The sequence below is a fragment of the Alternaria ventricosa genome (assembly GCF_023758065.1).
Source record: "Alternaria ventricosa strain BMP 2768 chromosome Unknown scaffold_12, whole genome shotgun sequence".
Taxonomy (NCBI): Eukaryota; Fungi; Ascomycota; class Dothideomycetes; order Pleosporales; family Pleosporaceae; genus Alternaria; species Alternaria ventricosa.
The window spans coordinates 1055048-1069632 of record NW_026055692.1 but is presented as its reverse complement, the minus strand read 5'-3'; the positions used below and the strand labels follow the sequence as shown (position 1 = coordinate 1069632).

Below are 14585 nucleotides of genomic sequence, written 5' to 3'. Positions count from 1 at the left end.
TACTATAAGAACTAACAAATAATATAATAAACTAGCGTAGCATTTAATATTAGATTAAAGCTACTAAAGTCTTTAACTTGTTTCTAAATTCTAAGAATTAATTTAGAAAATAAGAAAAGAGTAATTTACTACAGTATTAGTATCTATATTCTTTCTATAACTTTAAGAAAAATATTACTTTATAAGTTAGAAGCTAATAAGTGTGTATAGTTAAATTATTAGAAGTATTTATATTTAAATCTTTAATATAAAGTATTTTTATATAGAAATAGCTTTTAAGCTAGGTTAATTCTAGAAGCTCTAACTACTTTAGAAGTACTAGTGCTAAAGTTCTAAGTCTTAGCTTATCTACTTTTAAAGGTAAGTAATACTATTAGTTAAATATTCTCTAGTATACTAGTAGTAACTCTTACTTACAAAAGCTAGCGTATAGGCTATAGACTTATCAGTTTACAAATAAATAAATACTATAATAGTCGTAAATAAAAAGTAATCTTATACAGCTTTTATTTCTACTATTTTAAGTCTTATATCTTAAAAATTCTATTTTAGGCTTTATAACTAGTAACTATTCTTAAGCTATCTATAAAAGTAAAAAAGATAAATAGAAAGATATAAATAGTTCTTCTTATTTAGATACTAATTTTTAAAATTTACTTTATGTTATTATATCTTATTTAATAATTATATTATACTAAAACTAGAAGAAATGTTAATAATTAGAGATAATTAAGTCTATTATAATTATTCTACTGCTTATAAAATATAACACTTAATTTCTAGCTATATACTTAAGAGCTAGTTGATTACGTATCTATAGTTAAATAATAGCAACTACTCTTTAACTTTAGTATACTATTATATATTCTAGAAGAAAACTTACTTTACTTAAACAATCTCTATTTTATCTACTATAATAAGTGTACTTTAGTAGAGTCTAGGTTTACGAATTTACTATATACTGTAGTAAGTAATTGCTTAAGAAAGTATTTATTTATACTTATTACTAATAGTAGTAAGCCTCTATTAATTGAAATCTAGTTAATTAGCTTAGTAATTACTTTAAAAAAGCTTAAATTACACTATAATAGCTTAGAATCTAGCTGATATGTAAAAACATCTATATATTTACAGTAGAGTAAAAAGAAGGAAGAGATATTTTAAAAGTTATCTTTTTTAAAGCTAATTATCTAGATAATTAAAGTAGCTATACTAAAAAGTTTTCTTATATTAGTATTAATAAGATCTTAAAGCAATCTATACTAAGTAAGTACTCTAGCGTACTAAGCCTATTTACTATTTTAAATAAGCTTAAAGATATAGCTCTCTATATCAAAGTATATCTTTGTATATAATAAGAAAATATATAGTTTCTTAATTTTAGTAAATTCTTTATAGTTTTTGTAATCTCAGACTTTAATATTTAAGTAGTAGCTATTTTAAGTTACTTTTACATTAGAATCTAATATAAATCTTAAAAGCTCTATAACTCACTAATACTTATTTAGAAAAAATAACTTTAGTAATAAATGTTTTGTAGTCTCTACTTAAGAATAAGAATCTATTCTAGAAATAGTTTTAGATTATTTTTAGTAACTAATTAAACTTAAATTAAGTTATTATAGCTATTTAAAGCTTATTATAGAAAATAAAGTAAAGCTTTCTAATAAAAGTAATTTTTAAAAGTATCTACTACGAGTTTATAAAAGAAAGTTTTTAAAAATAGAGACCTAATATTCTAAAAATTTTAGACTTTAAAGTAGTATAACTTAGCTAAACTTAAAGATATAGAGCTAGTATTTAGAATCTAAGATAATAAAACTATAAGTACTAATATTAGTAAGACATTACTTAATGATAACTAAGTTTAATTTTAAGCGTTTTTTCAAATTCTTTTATAACTTTTTAAGCAGATATCCTATAACTCTAAGAAAATTACTAAAAACAAAAATAGATATAGAGAATAAAATTAAAGAATAAAATTAGTAGTTTAAAGGTTAGTCAAAGGAATGTAGCTAATTAAAGTAGAATTTAATAAGTACTCTTTTTTTTACGCTAATTTACTAGCGCTAGAAGCTTATTTAAAATTAATACTAGTAAGCTAACTTAAAGAATTAGCTTTTTACTCTCGAAAATACTAAACATTCTAGTTCTAGCTAGTCTATTTATTTAGTTAGATAGGTTTAAAAAAGATACCTTTTTTAATATCTCTTTCTTTCTGTTTCTCTACTATAACTATTAAAAGATAATCTTAATAGTAAAATTCAGCTTCTAGCCTTTTTTAAGTAAGGTTTATAGTACATTTATTAAAGTTAGAGAGTACTTAGAATTGTTTAATTGCAGATACGTAATTGCTTAGCTCTTAAGTATATAGCTAGAGATTTTATTCTAACTTTCTTTTATAGTAGAATAATTATATTATACTTAATTATCTTTGATTATTAATTATCTCTAGCTCTAATAAGTTTAAGCCTAGCTACTTAATTATAGAACTAATTTCTACTATATAGTAAAGCTTACTAGAAGATAGATTAATTAATTTTATTTCTACTTTACTCCCTTAAAATATTCTATAATTAGAATAGCTCTTACGTAATTACTTACTTACTACCTACTTCTTTATTATTCTTTATATCTCTATATTAATTTTATACTATAACTCTATAAATATAAGTAATTATACTATAGCTATTATAGCTATAAGTATACTTTTTAATACGTAATATAACTGAAATACTTAGTTTATACATTTTAAGTAATACTATAATAAGAAAAGTATTTAGAAAAAGATTAATTCTAGATTTCTAGATATTAAATATATAGATACTTAGAAGTCTAAGTTCTTTAACTTTCTAGTTCTAGAGCTTATAGCTTTAGCTTCTTTTTTTATAAAACTAACTAGAAATTAAAAGAACAAGTATAATAAATCTACTTATAAGTATAATACTTTTTTATAAAATTATAACTATAAAACTAAAGATAGTACTATACTTATAGCCTACTAGAACTACAAGTTTAAGTAGTAGTTAGAAAAAACTATAAAAATTAATAATATTAAGAACTAGATTATATATACTTTTATACTTAAGTATTTATTACTTATAATTATAAGTAATAATAAAAGAATAGTCTAGTCTCTTATAAAGACTTTTAAGACTATACTTACTTCTACTTATTAAACTATATATAATATAGTTTATATAAAGTATTATACTTATTTTAAGAAGACTTAGAGAGAATCTATAAAAAAGTAGTTTACTAACTTGTTAATACCTTACTAAAAAGTAAAGATTGTAGAGCTTTTAGAAGTTAGAAAACTTTTTATAATTACTAAATCTTTTACTATAATTAAAAAGTTTAACTCTAAGTAGGCTTACTAGTAGTAATATAATTAATTATTTACTATAGCTCTAAAAAAAAATATTAAGCTCTAGTAATCTTAGTAAGGTGTTTAGTGTTGTTTTTTAGAAAATATTTATTACTTTTAAAAAAGATAAAACTAATATAATTTTTAATATAGTTATAAGTTAACTTTTTACTTCTACTAAGTTAGATAAGAAGTAGTTAAACTTACTACTTAAGCCTTATTCTTATAAACCTAATATAAAGTATAAATTAAAGCCTATTTTATACTTTTAATTATAAACTATAATAACTAGATTTAAGCTACTAAGTATTATATCTATAAAACGCTTTACTTAAAATAATTAAAAGATTTAAAAGCGCTACTATCAAAAGAAGTAGAGTAGCTTATATAAAAAAGTAAAGTAATTTAGCTAAAAAATAAGTACTCTAGCTTCTAAGTACCTAAGTAATATAGTTTCTATAATTATTTACTTTAAAGAGCTAATTACTAAGTTTAGGCCTTTTATTCTTAGTATAAGCTTTAGGCTTTATATACTTTTAGCTAGTATAATTATTAATAGTAAAGCTATAGTCTACTTATTTAATAATAAAGCTTTAATTAAGTTTAATTTCTTTATTAAGACTACTAGAGAAATAGTTAAAGCAGGTAGCTAGATTTTTCCAGTAATTAGTATTAGTAATTATATACTCTAACTTATTTTAAGTATCTCTAAAAAACTTTAGAAAGCTAATCTAATACTTACTAGTATTAAGATTATTTCTAGTTTCTTTACTAATATTATTTTAGAGAAGCTTCTTAGAAGTAGTAGTATATAGTATATAGGCTATAATTATATAATTAAGATAAAGATACTAAAGATATCTATTGTTCTTCTAACTCTTAAGTATAGATTTAACTTTTTATTTATTAAATATAACTTTTCTATCTATCTCTTTAATTATATTATTACAAATACTATTATTTACTTATAAGTTTTATAATTACGCACTAATAATACTAACTTTTAGTATTAAAGAATAAGCTATCTAGGTAAGTAACCTTTAAAGCTTTTATTAAAGCTATTTAGAATATAGAGATTACTAGTATATAGTATAGTAAATATAATAATTATAATATTATTTATATATTTATAAGAATCTCTTATTAGCTTTATAAGCTATTACTATAACTATTTTCTAGAATATTATAAAACCTATTCAACTTCTTTATTAGCTTTATACTTAATAAATAAGCTCTAATTATTTAGAAGAATTATTTAAGTAAGCCATATAATTATAACTTAAAAAAGAAAACTCTAGACTTTATAATAAAAGTTATAATAATTTTTATAGCTATAGGTAAGCGCTACTATTAGTAGAAGATTATAGAGATCTATTAAAATAACAATACTATAATATTACTGTAAAAGAGCACTTAAGATATAAGAAATAAGCTAAAGAGAAGAGAATTATAATTATAACGCCTCTACTATATACTGTAAAGATTATAATAACTTAGTTATTATTATCTTTTTATTGTTAAGCTTTATTAAGATTGCACTTATTATTATTTCTTAACAAATTAGAAAAATTTTTAGTAAATCTAATTGCTTACGTAATTAAGATTGTAGTAGCTAGTTTTAATCTGCTATACTAGGAGATTCTACAACACCTCTATTTATCTTAGCTTAGTTATTATTAGAGTTATTACGTAAAATTATAACTCTTATTTTTTTTATCTCTCTTTCTGTAATTGCTAAAAGATCTAGTAATAAACTAATTATTAGTCTATATAATACAACGCATAGACTAATATAATTAGTACTAGTCTAGATTATAAATCTAGAAGATAAGAAAGATTTAGCAGACTTAGATTATAAATCTAGAAATTAAGTAGATTTAATTATAAATTCTTATCTTTAAGCAGAAATAGGCAGATATTTACGTAATTATTCTAATAGCTATTTTCTATAAAAGAAATAGTAATTCTTTATAGTTATTCTTTACTTAGCAATAATATTATTACCTATTCCTTATTATCTACTTTGCAATTACTTTATTGTAATCTTTATTAGTTATACTATTTATTATAGTATTTAACTACTTTATTCTAACAAAGCTATATTCTATTATTAGAGAATAGTTTCTATTACCTTTCTATTCTTTACAGGTTATAAGCCTAGCTAGGCGCTTATAGCTTTATTAGAATATATTTTATTTATATTATTTCTTGTTCTAAGTAATTAATATATTTAAAAGAAAAAGATTTCTATTATTCTAAAAGAGTTATTCTTTAGAATTAATAAAATATCTATCTTAGAACTATATAGTTTAACCTGTACTTTTTATCTATTATTATAATAGTACCTTTTTAGCTTTAAGCTATTTAAAGATTTATAATCTTTATTTAGTAGTTAATTAGCCTCTATTATAATTAATAATAAAAAGAAAAGTACTTATCATTATTTTATAATAATAAGGAAAAACGCTTTTAGTTATTATTATTAATAATTAATAAAAAAGAAACTAGAGTACTTTTTATTAATATTAATAAAATAATAGTATTAGCTAAGACTTTTACTAGTATTAGTTCCTGCTTACTCTACTTATAAGAATATAAGATAATAGAGTTTTATATACGTTTTCTCTATTTAGAGAGTAGTTAGTTATCTACGTATATTATTTTAAAAGTAAACTAGCTAGAGGCTTTAATAAGCTTAAAGAATCTATTTTACTAGAATTCTATATATAAAAAGACGCCTTAAAAACGCGTTCTACTTTATATATACTAGTATTTGTAATCTCTTTTAGAGAAAAAGAGAGGATTTTTTAAGTTATTAATTATCTAAAAAATAAAAGTCTATAATCTTAGTTATTATTACTATAATAACTTTATCTTTATTATTAAAGTTCTATAGTAATAAAGTTTTACTTTAGTTACTATTAGAAATCTAGCTTTATTACTATTTTCTATATTCTAGATTCTAGAATTATTCTAAGTAATAAGTAATTAATATTACTCTAAGAATAATTTAGTATTTTTATAATACTAATTCTTTTATTTTATTAAAAGAATATAGAAGAAAGAGGTATAGACCTTAGCTATATTATTAATAATAATAACTAGTTTATTATTATTAATAAAGATAAATAGTCTTTGTTCTATATCTATTATTATTAAATACTTTTTAGTAGTTTAATAATCTTATTACTCTTGAGTAATAAAATCTTTAGTTATTTAATTATTATTTAATTGATAACTAAAAATGTTAGATACTATATTTAAAATTCCTAAATTAAAGAGATTTAGTAATTACAATATTTAGTCTATTAAAATAGAAGCTCTTTTAACTAAAGAAGGCTATCTAAAAGTAATAGTACAGGATTTATCTAGTTTAAGCGAAGCTACTAGAGTTCTATTATAAGATAAAGCTATTAACGCTACTAGCTTTATTAAATTAGCTTTAGAAGACAGACCTTTATTGCAAGTTAGATATATTAGTAATCCTTATTTATTATAGCAAATACTAAAGAATCTATACAAAGTAAAAGAATTTAGTAGCAAATTTTTAATTAGTAGAGAACTAATTAATTCTACTATTAATTCTTATAAAAGCAATTCAGAACTATATATTAATGATTTTAAACGCTTAGCTAATAGCTTAGAAGCTAAAGAAATTAGTTTACCTAATAAATTTCTTGTAGCTTTGCTATTAAATAATCTTAATAAAGATTATTAATATATAGTAACTATAATTACACAAACTATTAGAATAGATAATAATAGTGTAGATCTAGATGTTATTATATCGCAATTATTAGACGAAAGTAGAAGAGTTAATTCTATTAAGAATAGAAACTCTAATTCTAATTCTAATAATAAGAATAATTCGTTTAGTTATAATTATTCTACTAGTAATAACTATAATACTAGTAATAAGAATAAAAATAATAAAAGAAATTCTATTAAAAGTAGTAATAACAAAGATATAGAAATGTCTATGTCTACTACTAAGAAAAATAATAATAAGTCTAATAATAATATTAAGACTTGTAATTATTGTAAAAAAAAAGAATATCTAGAATCTAATTATTTTAAGAAATATCCTAATTTAATTAAAGATAAATCTATTAATAATACTACTAAAGAAGAAACTATTTTAACTTCTTCTATAGTTAATAAAGATAATAGTAATAATACTATAGACTTTACTTTAGATTCTAGCGCTACTATATATACCTACTATATTAAAGAGCTATTTATTAATATTAAACCTAGTATTACTACTATTAAGTAGGGTAATACTAATAATAATATTAAAGCTAGCGGTGTAGGCAATATCTTAGTTAAACTTACTAGTACTAATAAATTAGTTAAATTAACTAATGTTCTTTATATACTATAATTAGAAGTTAATTTATTAAGTCTTAGTTTAATAACTAAGAAGAATTACTCTTTATCTTTTAATAAAGATAATTACTTTATATATAACTCTAATAATAATCTATTATCTAAAGGTTATTATAAAGACAGAGTTAGTATATTCTCTGTAATTAGTTTTACTTCTAGTATTAGTAAAGATTATAAATCTTATACTACTTTAAATACTATTAATAATAGTAATTTAGAAGATCTAAAAGAATCTAATCTAGAAGATAATCTAGAAATAGATAATACTATAGAATTAGATAATAATTCTAATTTAGATAATAATTCTAACTTAGATATTATTTTAAATAATAGCGAGTAATTAGTATTAAATAATAATACTATAGAACTATTACATAATAGATTAGAATATATTAATCTTAATGCTATTAGAAATTTAAAGATAACGCTTTAGGCGTAGATTTTAATTTAGAAGATATTTCTACTGCTAGAGTTAATTTAGATAACTGTATTACTTATATATAAGCTAAATTAACTAAAAACTATAATATAAAAGCAAGTACTAGAGTAGAAGCCTATTTAGATCTATTATATATAGATATAGGTAGGCCTATTAGACTTAAAACCTTTAGAGGTTTTAAATACTATATTACTTTTAGAGATAGTTTTACTAAGTACCTAGTAGTAAAACTATTAAAAACTAGAAAAAGTATTATTAATGTTATAGAAGATACTATAACTAAACTAGAATTAGAAGCTACTAATAATAGCTTAGATTCTAATAATAACTTTAGTAATTCTACTAGTAATAATAACTCTATTATTATGTTTAATAATAATAAAGTTAAAGCTCTGTAATTAGATAACAAGTTTAAATTTAGAGAACTAGATAGTTATCTAATTAAAAAAGAAATAAATACTAGATATTTTAGTTCTTCTACTCTTAAGCAAAATAGCGCAGCAGAAATAATTAATAGAGTATTACTTAATAAAGTAAGAGCTTTATTAATTAATAGTAATCTACCTAAAAATATATAGAGAGAAACTATATTAACTGCTACTTATTTATATAATAGAACTTCTAATAGTTCTATTAATTTTAAAACGCCTTATAAGTTAAAATATAAAGAAATTCCTAATATTAAAAATATAAGAATTCTTAGATCTTTAACTTATTATAAAGAACCTACTAGTTTAATTAAAAAACTAGATAGTAAAGCTAGTTCTTATCACTTAATAGAATTTAGTAGTTCTAATATCTATAAATTATATAATCTTAGTAATAATAAGACTATTAGAGCTAGAGATTGTAAAATTATAGAAGGTTATTATTATAAACCTAATAATAACGTAAATATTAATAAAATATTTTTAAAACTAGAAGATCTTTCTTCTAATAATAATAATATTATAGAAGAAGACTTTAGTAAAATAGAATCTATTACTAGTAATAATAATAGTAAAATTATTATTAATAATAGTAATAGTAATATTATTATTAATAATAACTCTGAATGTAAAGATTCTAAAGATAAGTTATTAATTAATAATAATAATAATAACTCTAATAAAAGAGTTATTTCTTCTAATAATAATAATAGTTTAGTAGAACTAGATAATAATTATTCTGAAGATGAACTAGCTATTAATTCTAATATTATTATAGAAGATAATAGCTTTAATAGTAAATTAAATATTAATACTAGTAAAAACAACTAGAATACTCTTTATAATGATTCTATTATAGAGAATATTTTAAATACTAGTAATAATAGTTTAATAGAACCTAAAAGTTATAAAGAAGTATTAAGTAGAAAAGATAAAGATCTATATCTAGCTGCTATAAAAATAGAAGTAGATAATCTTATTAAAACTAATACTTAGAATATAACTAATAAACCTAATAATATTAATATTATAAAAGGTAGATAGGTTCTTTCTAAGAAATTAAACTTAGATAATACTATTAAAAAATACAAAGCTAGGTAGGTAGGTAAAGGCTTTTTACAAAAATATAATATTAATAATAAAGAATCTTTTGCTTCTACTAGTAAGCCTAGTATTATTAGGCTATTATTAGCTATTTTCTGCTATCTAGATTAGGAAATCTATACTTAGAATATTAAATAAGCTTTTTTTAATGCAGAAATAGATAATAATAATATCTATATATAATTGCCTATTAGCCTAGAAGAATATATCTTAAAAGAAGCTTTAAAAGATATTACAGATAAAACCTTAATAAAATTTATTAATAAAGCTATTTTAAAAAAAGACTATAAGAATCTAGTTTATAGATTAAATAAAGCTTTATATAGTTTAAAACAAGCTTCTAGGTAGTAGTAATTATTTCTAACTAAAATTCTAGAATAACTAGATTTTAAAGTTTTAAATATAGATAATAGTATTTTTATACATAATACTAAACCTATTATATTAGCTATATACGTAGACAATATATTAGTATTTGCTAAAAATATAAATCTAGTTAATAATCTATATAAAGATTTGACTAGAACTTCTAAATTAGAAATGACTAATTTAGAAGAAATTAAGGAATTTCTAGGCGTAGAAATAAGTAGAGATAGATCTAAGAGATCTTTAATTATAACGCAAAGAAGCTTTATTAATAAGCTATTATTAAAATATAACAAGCTTTTAAATAAGCCTAAATCTATACTTTTGCCTATAGAAGTTAAATTATCTAAAAATCTAGAAGATAGTTCTATTATTAAAGACTATTAAAAAGAAATAGGTAGTTTAATTTATTTAACTATATTTACTAGGCCTAACTTAGTTTATAGTGTTAATTATCTCGCTAGATTTATGTCTAATTCTAGTCTAGAATATTATAAATACTTAAATCTTATATTTAGTTATTTATTAAAGACTAGTAATTACAGCTTAGATTTAACTCTACAATCTTTAGAATCTAATAATACTAATAATAATACTATTAATAATATTAATAATAGTATTAATTTATTAGGTATTAGCGATTTAGATTAGAGAGGTATTTTAAATTCTTAAAAATCTACTACAGGCAATATATTTATTTTAAATAATTTTAAAAGTAATTATAATAATAATATAGCTATTAGTTAGATTATAAAACTGCAAAAAACTATAGCTATTTTTAGTGCAGAAGCAGAATATATAGCTTTAAAAGAAGCTACTAAAGAAAGTTTATATCTTAATAACTTTATTAAAGATCTTTTTAATAATAATTTTGTTAAAGAATTTAGTTCTATTTCTAATAGAACTAATATTATTAAAACAGATTCTTTAAGTGCTATAGAACTAGCTAAAAACTCTATTTTTTACGCTAGAACTAAACACGTAGATATAACTTATTACTTTGTTAGAGAAAATCTGCTAGATAATAAAATAGATCTAGTTTACAAAAATACTAGTACTATTCTAGCAGATAATCTAACTAAACCTACTAGTTATTCTAAATTTAAGAAACTTATAAATAGAATTAGTCTAGTTAAACTAAATTAATTATTTACAAACTAGTTATTATTACTATTATTTATTATAATAAAAATAGTATATTAATACTATCACTACGGGGCTTAGGTTTTTAACCCCTAAGTTCTTATACCTTAGAGATTCTAGTCTAGGCTTTATATTTAGTTATTATTATATAACTATTTATATTAGTAAATAAAAATAGAAATAGAGATAGGTTTTTAGTCTTAAGATAGTTATTAAAACTTCTTATAAATTGTTATTAATAAGTTAGTTATAAAAACTACTTATATTTTCTTATTATTTAGTTATTAAAACTATAGCTTATAAGAGTATGTAAGAATTATAATAACTTAGTTATTATTATCTTTTTATTATTAAGCTTTGTTAAGATTGTACTTATTATTATTTCTTAACAAATTAGAAAAATTTCTAGTAAATCTAATTGCTTACGTAATTAAGATTGTAGTAGCTAGTTTTAATCTACTACACTAGAAGATTCTAAAACCTCTCTATTTATCTTAGTTTAGTTATTATTAAAGTTATTACATAAGATAATAACTCTTATCTTTTTTATCTTTCTTTTTGTAATTACTAAAAGATCTAGTAATAAACTAATTATTAGTCTATATAATATAATGTATAGACTAATATAATTAGTACTAGTCTAGATTATTAATCTAGAAGATAAGAAAGATTTAGCAGACTTAGATTATAAATCTAGAAATTAAGTAGATTTAATTATAAATTCTTATCTTTAAGCAGAAATAGGCAGATATTTACATAATTATTCTAATAGCTATTTTCTATAAAAGAAATAGTAATTCTTTATAGTTATTCTTTACTTAGCAATAATATTATTACCTATTACTTATTATCTACTTTATAACTACTTTATTGTAATCTTTATTAGTTATACTATTTATTATAGTATTTAACTACTTTATTCTAACAAAGCTATATTCTATTATTAGAGAATAGTTTCTATTACCTCTCTATTCTTTACAATATAAAGCTATAGCTACTAAAAGTTAATAATAGTATATAGTATAGTAGGTACTTAAAGTAGTAAACTCTTAATTACTCTACTTATAAAGCTTTTAAGATTATATATTACTTAAAAAGTTAAAAACTATATTAGCTAAAGAAAGCTTTTATTTTATTAGCTATAAGCTAATTACTATATATATAAAAATTAGTAATTTTAAGCTATAGTAGTACTTTAGTATAAGTATTATATTAAGTTATTACTTTAGACTTTAGTAAATAATACTAAACCTTTAGATAAATATTAAAATTATTATATATAGTATAAAGTATAATATAATATATCATTTTAATAGTTAAAATAAAAGTATAAAACTTAAAATAAAAGTAGCGCGCTTATATAAATAAACTAAAAGAGTAAGCTAGTGTAGGCTTTTAAGCTTATATTACTTTAAACTTTAAAAAAATTTAATTACTACTTCTTAGAAGGCTAGAGAATAGAGTAGCTAAATTTATTAGAATCTACTTTAGATTTTACTACTTACTAGTAAAGCTAGAAAGTAAAGTAGCTTAGCTTTGTATAAAGCTATATAGAATTTATATAAATAGCTAATATAAAGCTTTCTACGTTAGTAGATATCTATCTCTAGTAACAGCCTATCTTTTTCTACGCGCGTTTGCTCTCTAGAACCTATTAAAGAGTATACAGAGATACCTAAGACAAGCTAGTCTTTGCGAAAATCTGCGCACGCTGTTATCGCCTAACTTAACATTAGATATCTACACCAACCTAACTATACACCGATGCGACACGCCGTACCCGTCCTAGTGTTATGTGTTCAGACCGCTCATCATAGCATTGAAGGCGCTGTCATCAATAGGACCCACGCTGCGTTTCCAAGCCTTAATCTTGCGCTGCTCTTCAAGAATCGCGGCATCCTCAGGATTCCGAGTAGCCAGCATCTTGATAGTCGCGAGCGCAAACGGGACCAAGCTGGACTCTCCCCAGAGCCTCAGAAATTTGGCGTATCGAAACGTGCTCCTCATCTCCTGCGCCGGCGAAGGTTTCCATGAGTGCTCGACGCCCCAGTATCCCTCCTTGGTGCTACTTTTCACTTCTCCGTAGGACTTTTGGATGCCGGGCAGGACCTCGCGGTCTCCTTCTTCTAGCCATTTGAGTCCAATTGCTACGATGTTGAGATTCGTCGTGTAGTAGAGCTCGGCAACCTTGGCCACGAATGAGAGGCCGCCTTCTTCGACCAGACGTTTCCATGTGTCTGACTTGTGGGCTTCGTCGATCTCGTCCCTCACTCCAGCCCAGAGTTTCAGGCAGCCACCGTCGCCTTGTTTGAAAAGTTGTGTTCCCTCAGCTTTTCTCTCGGTCCAGGATGAGACGACAGCGTCAAGATCGTGGAATTTGCTGCGTGCGAAGTCTTCTTTGGCTGACTTGGCAAGGGTTTCCTCGACAGTACCACTGATAGTGACCCGTGGCATGTCGCGGAAGCTTTGGCGGAAAGGCTCCAACAGCTCTTCCTGGGTTTTGGTAGAAGAGAAGTAAGCCGATGGGCCTTCGAGCTGGTACGGTGGACGCTTGAGCACTGGTGCAAGTTCGAAATCCAAGGTGACAAGACTCTTGTAGTCTTCTACGCGATCATCACCTCCTTTGATGGCCTCGCAGAGGAGCTTAACGTCTCGAAACAGCATGACAACGTTGCAAGGCTCCAAGAGCTCTGAAGGTGGCAACTCCTTCCTCCATCGAGGGTTGCTGTTCCCTATCGTGATATGCATGGCATATCCTCGAAAACGTTGGGTGATGGGCTTGATGACCTTGTTCCCACTCTTCTTCTTCGTCTTGGTGCCATTGTCCAAGTCGAAAGCTAGCGTAGGCACGGAATTGGCTTTGAGCATGTAGGCGAAATGGATACCGCCGGTCGAAGACACGAGCAGGAAGCGGTTCCCCTTGATCATAGCGTCGTAGCTCTCGGCGTAGATTTGCTTGTTGGCGCGTAGGATACTTGGGCTGAAGTCTTTCTTCGAAAGCATCGTCCCCTGCGTGATAGATTCGGGACGCGGGAATGTGCACAGCAGGATGCCATATATTTTGTCGCGAATCTCGCGGGGGAGATCGAGGAAGCGGAAAGATGTCATGTCTGGTAATTCTGATGAGCTGTTCCAGACGATGTGTAGAGGTTGTGTTCGGGCATGAGAACGGGATCGTGCGGGGCTCAAATTCAACGGAGGTGAGTGGATACCCTGCGGTCTAGTACGTTGTGGGTTAGGCTGAAACAGCATGTTGACGAGTACTTGCGCGGCCTCCTTCGCGCGAATCCAGTAATTGTTCGATTGTGTTCAGGTCCTGCTACTGTGCATTAGGACTATTAGTAGAGAC

General features: G+C 23.8%; 1 protein-coding gene across 1 annotated transcript; it reads right to left on the bottom strand.

The window, feature by feature from the left end:
• Positions 1-13027: 13027 nt before the first annotated feature.
• On the bottom strand, positions 13028-14488 carry J4E93_007210 (uncharacterized protein; the record flags this gene model as incomplete). The annotated part of the gene is made up of 2 exons (XM_049345120.1): positions 13028-14456; positions 14484-14488. The coding sequence occupies 2 exons, from the start codon at positions 14486-14488 to the stop codon at positions 13028-13030; spliced, it is 1434 nt and encodes a 477-aa protein (XP_049198045.1).
• Between the last annotated feature and the right edge of the window lie 97 nt (positions 14489-14585).